Source organism: Tachypleus tridentatus, chromosome 10 (genome assembly GCF_004210375.1).
Source record: "Tachypleus tridentatus isolate NWPU-2018 chromosome 10, ASM421037v1, whole genome shotgun sequence".
Lineage (NCBI taxonomy): Eukaryota > Metazoa > Arthropoda > Merostomata > Xiphosura > Limulidae > Tachypleus > Tachypleus tridentatus.
The window spans coordinates 131,910,658-131,923,155 of record NC_134834.1 but is presented as its reverse complement, the minus strand read 5'-3'; the positions used below and the strand labels follow the sequence as shown (position 1 = coordinate 131,923,155).

At 31.8% G+C, this 12,498-nt stretch overlaps 1 protein-coding gene across 3 annotated transcripts in view; it reads left to right on the top strand.

Moving 5' to 3' along the window:
* The window catches only part of LOC143230336 (hypoxanthine-guanine phosphoribosyltransferase-like), a 44,987-nt gene that overhangs the window by 28,198 nt on the left and 4,291 nt on the right, over positions 1–12,498 (top strand). For 2 of the 3 annotated variants that reach the window (XM_076463728.1, XM_076463729.1), the window contains exons 5-7: positions 578–678; positions 5,753–5,799; positions 7,057–7,133. In XM_076463728.1, coding sequence (XP_076319843.1) covers positions 578–678; positions 5,753–5,799; positions 7,057–7,133 — 225 coding nt within the window. Of the gene's footprint in view, positions 1–577; positions 679–5,752; positions 5,800–7,056; positions 7,134–8,435; positions 12,495–12,498 lie in introns of those variants that run through there. The other variant, XM_076463730.1, reaches the window with a different exon arrangement.

Below are 12,498 nucleotides of genomic sequence, written 5' to 3'. Positions count from 1 at the left end.
TTGATTTGTCTAAATGGATTTCAGTAGTCAGTGTCAAAGGACGTTGCTCACTTAATTCATGAGAATTTGTTCAATTTTTGAAATGAAGTTACAGTAATTATATGTTTAACTTCTTATGTAATGCCATCTGTGGGATAAAATTACTTATTTACTATATTTACGTGTATAGGTAAATAAACTGCAATCTTGCTAGACAAGTGAGAACATTCAAGGTTTATTAATTAAACTGTTACTTACTAAAATCAAACTTTTGAAATATTACAATAAATCTGTATTAGTACATAAGAGCATTGGCATTATGAAAATAATATTATAGTATTTATTATCACTCCATGTGTATCTTTGAATATAAATTACTTTCTGGACTGGTTTGATATACATTGTATGTACCATTTTGAATGAAATGTTTTATTGAATATACCCAAGTATGAGTTTAAAACATTTTCTTTCAACTATCTTTATAAGTTCTATAAGATGTGGACTAATTATATACATTTTGACCTTCTAGATATTTACTATTTTCTTTCTTGTTTTCTTACACCTTTTTATTGCTTAGTGACAATTTATAACATTACAGAATGTGCTGGTAGTAGAAGATATCATTGATACTGGGAAGACAATGAAAGTTTTGTTGGACATTTTGGAGAAGCAAAAGCCCAAATTGGTCAAAGTTGCAAGGTACAGTTGCTTCACATTAGGTTTTATTTTTACATAAGTAAGGTTTTCATTGATTTTAGTATACTAAAATTGAATTTTAATCACCCAGCATTGAATAATGAGATCCATATCACTATCACCTGAGAATTGTGCATCAAGATTTTAGCCACATGAAATTTAATTGGCCCAAACAGTGTGGTTGTATGTGTTCTTGAGGTATACATCAGGAGAAAATTGTATAGATGTTGTTTTACATATAATTGTTATTTTTCAAATATATTTTGTCTGTATATATCTAGCTAAAGAAAACAAGTTTAGCTCAAAACTGCATCTCTCTGGTAGTGGTATGGAATTAATTTTCCAATTTGACAGAAATATGCTCCATATTACAGTTTAGGTTTCTGGTACATTAACTATTCTGTGGCCTAGTGATTAGTGTCTAGGACTGCGTGTCAAAAGGTTCATAGTTCATATCCCATTGTTTTGATAACACACCTTCTTTGTTTGTTGATATGAGTATGACAAACAATAAACTGCATCTATTGAGGAAGGCATATGGAAATATTTCATCTCTCACTTCCTGCAACAGACATAATAACTTAATGAGTCATTGAGTTTGTCTATTCTCAGTTTCGAAGTTTACAACTGCTCATAAGTCAGTACTGTTGTGTAAAAGAAACTTACTAATTACCATAGCTGGAAGTACATACGTGTGTTAACTGGTTTTGCCTTGAGATGATTTATGTTTTTTTTTGTTTATAACTTGTTTTAATCATTTTTTGGGTTTTGAATGCTACAAATGAAGTTCCTGTCATGAGTTGGCAACACTATAAAAAGGATATTTCTTGCTTTGGATCTTGAAACTGAGTGGGTGTTTCTTGCTTCTGGCTCAGTGTATGATTTCTGATACTTGTCATGTTTTGTACCTTGAGGTTGCAAAGATCCTTCATCATTCCCCAAACCCTGTTCACTACTTCTGTTTATGGTAATGTCAAATATATTTTACATCCAGCATGTTTATTTGCAAAATATATGGTAGGTAATTAGAATAAGAAAAATCTGTCATTAATTTTAATTGTTTTAAATAATCTTGTATTAAAAATTATAACATTAGTGTTGACAAGCTTGCATTCTGTTGTTTCCAAGTGTATTTTTAAAACAAAATAAAAAGCTGTTTGTGTATTAATTAAAATCTACAGTAACTTTAATAATTGCTTCTAGATTTGAAGAAGTATTAATAGCAATATAGCTATTACAATCATAGATCTCATGGTTGGTTTGTGGATTGTGAGATGTTTTAATTGGGTTACAATTGGTCAGAAGTTTAGTTACACTTACAAGTAACTCTGATCTTCCTACTTGCAAGACTTTTATGGTACCTCCTCTAACTGTATCTTATTTTTTCAATTGATTCTTCTTTTTTTCCTCAGCTGGAAACTTCCATCAAATTTTGAACATGTATTTAAATTGTTCAGCTTGTTTACAAGATGATATTTTGTTCCAAGTCCAATTTATGATTTATATTTTCATCATGGCTTGTTTGTTCCCCCACCACTCTGTAATGGGCTGGATATTCTGTTCTTTTCCCCCAGTTGTAGGTTTGTGAGGATCAGAATATCTGATATTTTATTGTAGTTCTATTCGTTTGTAGGATAACTGTAATGTTTTTGACATTTGTGTCTCCTTATGTTAATGTATTTCTTACCTTAAGAATAAGCTGAGTCCTTTCTTCTACAATCCCCTTCGTATTGCATTTGCCCATGATTCCATTCTCATATTTCTCCTTACATGGCTGGCTATTCTCAAACATACAACACTTAAGAGTTGGCTTGATACTTTAGGTATGACTGATACCAGTGAAATCTTATATTTTTGCTATTTATGAAAAGGGTCTTGAATTCCAGTCTGTACCATTGGTAGTATATATTACACTGCTAATTTTTTGGGCTTGAGGCTTGTATTAACTGTGTGTGAATCAGTTTAGGTTGTTGTTCTAAAGTGCCAGGTTCCACTCTCTTTCTTTTATACTAACAGTACTTCTTTACCCAGATTCAGCTTGCCAGGTTTTCAAGGTGATGAATGAACTTATTACGAGGTGGAGTGAATTGAATATGAAGGTATACATTGAAGCAATTCAATACTTTTTTTTTCCACCTGCCAAATATTATTAGGGCAGCTGTGTAGTTAATTAACTTTTTAACTATTTATCAGTATTACAGAGTTTTTAAATAAATAATATTTGAGATGTGCAGTTTGAAAACAAAAATCATTCTGTGCATACAGGGGTATACATAAGTGATTGAAATTAGTTATAAGATATTAATGTTTACAGATCTGAAATAAATGGTTTTACGTTTTTTTGTCAGTTTATTTATGCGCCCCTCAAGGTGGGTTCCTGTACTTGGTGAGGGAACCTCCCAGAGAAGATTCTGTACTGTCAGTTTACCTTTTCTGGGATCTAAACATCCACCCATGTTTGTACTTGGCAACCTATGAATTCCTGTAGACAAGTAGCCTTGGGGTGGCCCCACCAAGATCATTCGGTTGGTCTACTTGCGCTAGGGTCAATCGAATACCAGAGTTAAACATTCTCAATGTGGACATTGTGTCTGATGCTAGTTTTGGGTGTAGTGCTAATGAAACCCTGGCGTTGCTGCAGTGTCCTTATTTGACATTTTAGTACGTCCCCTTGTAGGGCTTCATGGTGGGCATCAAAATATTCTTTCTTTATTATGGATCCTCCAAATAAAAACTTAAATAAAATAGTGAAAAAAACAGTCCCTAGGTAAATGACGACATCTTGAAGATTCTGAGAAGCAATCTTCAACACCTGTACCTCATTTTCTTATACTGCATTCTCTTTCAGACAAACCTTTAGGGCAAATGTCTTCCTTTCTTTATTCATAAGGGACTAGAGGGACTTGATGGCTCTCCAAAGGCAGTCATAAAGCTACATTCTGGGGATATCTTGGTGGAAACATCCACTCCAAAACACAATGAGCTCCTTGCATTCAAAGGCCATTGGGGATGTACCCATTGAGGTTACTTCCAATGCTACTTTGAATTTGTCATGAAGAGTTATTGTTGAGAGGGATTTGAAGATCATACACGAGTCAGAGATCATTGCTGGTTTCTGCAGTGAGGTGTTTCTTCACTCACAAAGATGGAATTATGATGCCAACCAGTATCCTAATTTTGATGTTTACATCACCACATTCACCTGCCTCCATTAAGGCAGGTTATTTAAATTGCAAAATATGGGCATATATTCCAAACCCTCTTAGATGTCTCCAATGTCAGTGGTTTGATCACTGAAAGACGATATGTCGTGGTTCCTTGACATGTGCTCATTGCGGTGATAAGAACCATGATGCTTACAAATGTGAAATGGATACTTATTGTTAATTGTAGTGGCTGTCACCCATCTTACTTTCGTTCATGACCTAAGTGGGTGGTGGAAAAAGAGGTACAGCATTGGTAAATGGTTCATAGTATTTCTTACCCTGAAGCTCAAAAGTTACTATCCACCACTCCATCTCAGACATATGCTGCTGCACTCTGTTCCACTGCTACAATGGGAGTGCAGACAGATCTCTCTGTGCCTCCAACATAGTCGTTTTCAAACCACTTGAAAAGTCTTTTGCTCTGTGAATCAACATCAATACCCATCTCTGTCCCCACCATTTCTTCCAACAGCTCCCTGGATCCACTTCCATTGGTTCTGGGTTATGGCATTTCCTTGCGTCCATTTTCTTCTCCATCCCCAAGATGCAGAATGGTTATTCGTTCACACCCTCAGTCACTGGAATCTTCTTCCAACAGCAGAAACCTGCCCACTTGACCCAGAGCAGGATCCATGAAGATTGATAGACCTCTTTCTATTAAAGAGAATAAAGGGAAGAGATGTGGTCAAAATCAGAAGGGCTTTCCACCCAGTTCTCCTCTACATAAATAAAAATGGACACATTGATATGTTGGAACCATCAAGGTTTCCATTCTAATCTAGATTGTATCAAGGCGCTGATTGATTCTTATCATTCTGTGTCTTCCCTTACAGGAAACGTTTTTGAAGTTTGATGATATAGTCACCTTGCAGCAGTTTTCCCTATACTGCAATGCACATACATATGCTAAAAATATCGGTTAATCACAAATTTTTACAAAATATAATTTTCATCTAAACTATTTTTGATTGTTTTAGGTACAAGTTGAAATACCTAGTCAACTGATGGAAAATATTTAAAGTTAATTAAAACAATGCAAATTTAACACCAATCGTATATTTCAATCTAATTTGAATATAAAACTTATCTCAAGATTTTAAAATTATAACAAAGCTTCTTTATTTACAACATATTCGGATTTCTTTTTATCTGCCAACAAATAAGAATTTTGATGTGATCCCGCCCTCAAACTTAAATACCCCTACATCTCATTGTCCATGAGGGAAACGTGGTTGCTTGAGAAACAATCCAGCAACTTTCAGACTTTGAACTCTAATCCATTTAGAATATTCAACATTGTCTATAGCATCAACCTGCCAAGTTTGTTTAAGATTAACTGAATATGCTGGGAGTAATTAAAAAACAAGCTTTACAAAATAAGGGTAAGTTCAGTTTTGGTCGAGATTGAACCTAAAGTCTCAAAGGAGTTAAGGTGGAAACAAAACATCATTTCATCTTTACAAAATAAAGGTAAACCATGATTGCTACTCGTATATTTTATGAGCTTATTGTTATTAGTGACTATTTTATTTTAATTGGATATTTGAGAAATTTCCATTTACCTGTAGCTAATAATAGTTAATTTTGTGTGTGTATTTGATTTTTGTCAACATCTTAATACTTTCTGTTGAGCTTTAACACTACTGACTGAATCTAATTTTATTACTCTTTGCAAAATAAGCAAATTAAGAAATGATTCTTAAATTTATATGTAAGTTGTTTATAGAGAATATTTACTCTCTTATTTAAAAAAAAACAACATATACTTCAATACATTCTTTTTATAACAGTATGTGTAGAAATTTGTAGTCAAAATCCCTACATGTATTAGGGACACTGTATATATGTTTCTGTTTCTCTTTGTTATTTAGCTTGTTTATGAAGAGAACATCTTCAAGCTCAGGATTACGACCTGACTGTAAGTGTGTATAACTTCATTTTTTTTCTTCTTTCCACAGATTCATAACACGTTTTAATAAAAAATATAAATGTTTTTGGTATTAATACAAGAAAAGTCTATAAAATGGAGCTTTAAAAGAGTTTATATGTTAAATATGAATACTTTTAATGAAGAATGAAAAAATTCATTGCTCTGTAATGTGATTTGCATATATTATTTGACTTGTAGTGCATGAAGAAATTTGAGCATTCTTTGTCTGCAATATTCTTTCAGTTAAACAATAAGAAAGACATCTTAGATTAGGACATCTGTGAAATCAGACAAAATAAGCTAATCCAAGTAGCTAAAGAAAAAAAACAAAAAACAAGTTCACAATTTGTTAAGGAGAATATAAGCTGTTGATTTGAGGCTAAGTTTGATCTGGTCAAAATTTAATGTATATTTATATGACAGTTGTAGGAATGCAAAATTTCTTTTAGACATGTAATACTTAAAAATAAAAGAAATTGTTTGTTGTTTCATACAAATTTATATGCCCTCTTGTGTCAAGAAATGTGGGTTCTACCATTAGGACAGTGGGTAATGTGGTGATGAATACCTGCCTTCCCTCTAGTCTTTCATTGCTAATTAGGGATGGTTAGCACAGATAGATTTTGTGCAGCATTGCTAGAAATTCAAATCAAATCTATCATTAGGTGAATGTTTATTCATATAAAAAATTATTCTTAGGAAATCTTGAAGCTTGTGAGTATCATGCACAATGTGTCTTAAAATATTTCTATCACTAATGAAGCTTTCTTGTGGTCAGCTGAGCTGAGAATGAAGAGAAGTTGAGAATCTGATAGAATGTGATGATTGCTAATTGATGTCTATGTTAAACTAACAGAACTCATTGGCATCAGTTTTAACATTATGAGCTTTAAGTGTAAATTTCTTGCCATTGTTGTAAAATGTGGCAAGGTTACTAATTCATGCTTGGTATTGAACTCTTATACCGAGGATATATGTATATATATCTTAATTCAGCTACAGTGTTAAAATTAGCTGATTAAGATTTCTTCTTAGCAAGTCAAGATAGCTAAACATTAGTACATTCTGAACTTTCTTAGCATGTGTTCTTCAAATATTGTTACAATTTGTGGGATATATTTGAGAAACCTAGTTTCAAAAGCATACAAATTGACACTTTTTTTTTTTACTAATTTAGTATCCATTTGAATTAACTGGAGAAAGTTTCCACATTTTTTTTATTTTACTTTTTATTCCTGCATACAGATGTGGGTTTTGAAATCCCAGATAGATTTATTGTTGGATATGCCTTGGACTACAATGAGTATTTTCGAGACTTGAATGTAAGTTTGTCTTCATAATTTTTTGTTTTTCTTTGTGTGTTTATTATATTTACTGTTATGTATATATGTTTGTGTGTGTATATTGTACACTATGTTCTAGATTTGAGATGTTTGATGCATAAATTATTTCTGTAAAGTTTACTGCACAAAATCTCATTTATAAGTATAATATATTAAAAAGAGTTATAGAACTTTCAGTCTGCACTGTCTCACAGGCAGACTTACATGTACAAATATTTTAATTGTTCTGTGATGTTACGTTACATATTGTTTTCAGTTGACAGAAGTACAGAAAATAATTGTAGTATGTGTAATATTTCACAACTATTTGCAATCTGATTTTCCCCCACCCCCCAATTAACCCTGACTTTTAATAAAGTACATTATTTTCACGAAATTTGGTAGACTTTTAGTAAAGTTTTTTTTTTCACATGAAAAATTGGATTTTTTAATGAAATATTTTACTAAAGATTTCTTTGTTAAAATATTGAGTTTGTTTCATTACTAGTTTAAGTGTAAAATGATTTCATGTTATGATAAAAAAAAAAACTATTCTATGTCCCAGAAATCTCAAAAATTATTTGTGTAATCTCTAAAACCTCCAAAATACATTTCAAGCATTTGTTTTCAGCAAGATTATATTTTGTATACCCTAACTATGTGGGGTCTGTCAATTGACCAACTTCATAACCATCATTAAAAAAATGAAGAAATAAATATAAATTATGCTTTTTTCATGCTACAATGACTACGTATTATAACACAAAAATACAAATATTTAGTCTGAGTTGGTTAAGTTTCATAACATTATATGTTTATTTTTTCTTTCATTATATTGACCTTCCACTTATGCCTAGCTAACATTACACAACTTACATTGCCACAGAGCATGTGTACTCATGTTACGGTATCCAAAATATAAAACTTACCTTTAGTCTTTACAAAGTGACTCTGTTTGGCTACGCTTTAGTGGACTAGTATTTTGTAATAGACAGTTACATTTCAATTATTATACATATTATTAGTATTTAGAAATAAGTTGTGAAACTTATTTTTCTTAAAATATGGAACAATAAATAAAGAAGTAAGGCAAACAATTATCTCTTTTTAGCTACGATCTTTGAACCCAGTTGCTGCTGGACATAGATCGCTAATCCTTTTAAACTTTTGCATGAGGAGGATATAAAACTATTTTTTATTTTTTTAGGTTTATATATACAGTTGAATAACTAAATAATCTTTGCCTGTAGCTCTGTTCAAAGTTGTTCTTCATTAGTAGTTTTTTTTTTTATGACCTTACAGTATGTGATGTGAACAGATACTGCAACAATTATATTGATAGACAGAGAAAGAAATTAATAAAGAAACAAAACGTGGTTAATTGTATTCTCAAGGGATGACACTTTCTTAGCAAATAAAACCTATGTTGTAGGAACAGTAGAAAAATACTAAAAACAATTGAGTGCATTGCTTAGAAGCAAGTCTGTTTTAAACTGCACAGACATGTAAGTTTGAATATTATTTTACTCTTTTCTTTTCAAATAAATATTAAAAATAACAAAATATTACTTTTTTAAAACATTGTTTAAAAACTTGGTTTGAATAGTTAGAATTATTACTTTTTCATAAATTTTAAAATTTGATATGCAGGTGTGTGCTTGACATCTGACATGTCTGGAGAGGTTTCATATGGAATATACAGAAAATATTTTTTGTGTTATATTGGTGTTATAGTATCTTCTCTTATACATACTTAAAGTATTGAAAATTATTATAGAAGCTGTAAAGGATAAAAGTGGTAAAAATATCAAGTGAAAGTTGTACCAAGGTACATTCACCTATTGACAGTTTACACACTAGTATAATAGCACAAGCTGTGATGCAATATCCAGTTGTTAAAGTGGTAGTAGAAGTGTGAATCCAATCACAACTCATAAGAGTAAAATACCACACAACAAGCATGCAGAAATATAAGTGTTGACTTGACAAGGACATTCCATGTGAAAAATTGTAGCAAGACTTAATGAGAGGTTTATGCAAACCTAAAGAGAAAAACTGGTACCATTAGTGATAGAAGTGATTGAGGTAGAAATCAAGTCTCAAAGTGATATTACATATCTCAGGGATGACTTTTCCACAAGATAGAAAGTGTTTGAGTACAGATCACACAACCTTACTATTATTACCCTGTCTATGTTACTTCCAGAACAGTAAGATTCATATAAGGATGAGGTGGTCTCATTGGTTGTGTATCTGCTCAAACAGGACCACTAAAAAAAGTAATAAATCCAGAATTATAAAATTGGCACTGTACTACAAACAGTGAAAAGACCAAATCTGAAGAAATATATTCTTTACAGATAAATCCAATTTTGAATTATTAGGCAACAATCAATGACAGTGTTCATTGGTAGAGAAGAGACTGGTATCAAAGTCAAGATGCAGTATCTAAAGGGAAATGTAATAGGTGGTTAGTACAATTTGGGAAAAATATCTCAGCCAGTATGCTCTGTAATCCATGTTAAATTGATGGCACACTAACCTCTCACAGATACAGTTAGGTTCTGAAACATCATTCTAGTCTCTCCATAATATGACTTATTTGATACAGATTCATCTTTCAGCAAGACAGTGATTCCAAATATACAGAAGCTGTGGCAGAATGTCATAATGATCATGGGTGGACAACTTATTTTTACATAGTGGCCACAAATGTGGCTAATGAAAACATTAGCCACACTATTAAAAAAAAAAAAAAAGTTAGTTTAATCAAAATAATTGTATTTCAACTAACCTTCAATGTGAAAATTGATGGGGTTTTCATCAACAAGTTTTGTGAAATTTGGCTTAATATCTATGCTCAATGAGCATCTTAGCTCTGCCTCTAAATGTAAAACAGTAAGCCGAGATCTGTATCTAGACTTGAGAAAATCTAGTGTAGAAAATGTTGACTTGCACGCCCACGTGGATCCAAACATGGAAAATAATTTTGAAATTGCTATCATTAAATTTGGAAGACTCGTTTATCAAAAAATCTCTCTAATAGAACAATCTGACAAAAAAGATGAAATTTCTTATGTTAAATTGAAATGGACCATGCAGAAATTCAAATATCAATTTCAAATTTTTAAATTCAGAGAAACGTGATTCAAATTTTTAAGATAGATTTTTGATCAAGTTTACATAGAGATCATCTGTAGCATCAGCAAAATCATAGTCCTCATTGTTTTCTCGAAGACTATTTAACTTTGCAAAATGTGTCAAATGATTCTTTTATAGTTGTTCCACAACTATAAATTGAATTGAAATTGATTTAATTGAAATTCATGCATAGACTGTGATTCCTTGCTTATTATTTTATCTCTTCCCTGAAACTTCATATTCATATTATTAAAGTGAGCCATCATGTCACACAGAAAGTGCAAATAGCTCTGCCATGACAAATTTTCAATTTCAGGGAAATTTTCAATCTTACCTTTTTCAACAAGGTACTCTTTTATATGAGGAAATAAGGAAGTAATTCATTCCAAGACTTTCCCTCTACTTAACCATCTTACATTTGCAAAATTAGTAAAATCTTCAAAAGTATAGTCACTGCTTTTCTTCAAAGACTCAACAATCTGCCGATGGATGAGAGAGCTTTTTCCTGATGCAAGATGCAGTGGAAAGATTGCAGCGTGGACTCCACATTATTTGCAATTAGATGCTGCTTCAAAAGAGAAACAAATCATATAATTTTGCCCCAGTCATGGTGGAAGCACAGTCTGTTGAGACAGAAACCATTTTTTCAAAATTAAGATTGAAGTTTTTTGACACTTCAAGAAATTTTACAAAGATGTTTTTTTCCATATGTTCAATCTTGTAATCCACAAAGGCCAAGCATTTCTTCCCTCACTTGAAGATTTGAAGTTACATATCAAACCCAAAATGTCAACTGTGTAGTGTCACTAACATCTGTTGACTTATCTAATGTTAAAGAAAAATACAAACAGTCTATTAGTTGTTCAAGCAACTGATTTTCTGTCTTTTGCTAACTCTAGCATGCTGCAGACAATTGTTTTTTGACTTAATTGCATGTTATTTACCTCTATTTAAGAATATTGTAATGCTCCAACAGTTTCAATCACAAAAAATCATTTCTTCTACTAAATCAGCATCAGAAAATGATTTCACTTTTTTTGGGCTGGAATCAAAGCTACCTTATATCTAGCTAATGTAACTAGTTCTATCAATGATAAATAAAACATTTTTAGGCCTCCCTTTTGTTCATGAAGTTGTGCTTTCAGACAGCTAATTTCATTTATATGATTTTGGCCATCAGCTGGAAGTTTTACAACAAATTTGTTGTGAAAATTGTTAGTGTTGCTTAAGGTTGTGTACTTTATTATTCCTAAAAAACTTTGTTACACAAAAGACACACTGGCTTATTATTTGCTTCAACCACTACAAATTTGAACTCTCAACTCTCATTGAATTTTCGTTTCACGTTTTTCCAGTCACTCACCGTTCTATTTTAGGCAGTAATGTCAGAATCAATTGAATTGTCTTTATTTCCTGAGTGTTCACCATCATCTGGATTCTTTCATTTTTGAATTGTCCACTTATCCATATTAGGGGATTAAAATCAAAATATATTTAAACACTTGAAAGTTGCACAATAAAAATGTTTGCAAGCACATGCAAAACAACACACACTCGATAACAAACATCTAAACCAAACTGGTGTTACAAAATGGGTGGAGTCTGTGGCAGTGATGAAGCATGCAACATTAGAGATGATATGAGGCAGTGCAGTTGCTGATTATCAAGTTTGCAATTAAAAAATAAATAAATGATGGAAACAATCGATTCCTAAACTTGAGCTGGCCATGGAGTTGCCCACCCCCTGATCATGATTGTAAAAAAGTTAATGCAACATTTGCAACTGTGATTTAGTCTGTATAAAGTCCTGATGTGAACGTTCTTTAGGTTGAGCATATGTTTATGAAAAGTGATAAAATCAAGAGGCAATTAAACAGTATAGTTGAAATGTGGAAAGTACTAATGGATGTTTTAAATAACCTTATATAGTTGTATAATGGTAAACTATATAGCAGCATGAAAATATAATGTAATGCTATATGCAAGATAACAAGCTCAGTATTTAATTACACAACTTATTAGCTTTCCTTTTGAATTTTTTGTGTTTATGTTTGAACCATTACAAGTTTACTAACTTCATGCTATATTACCTTGTTCTTAACTTCTGTATGTGTCATTGGAGAGTTTCCAAAATTATTTCCAGTACTATATGTGTGTTTAAATGTGGATTGCATAGTAATTTGCTTACTTTTGAAAATGTTTGTATATTTCTTCATTTTTATGC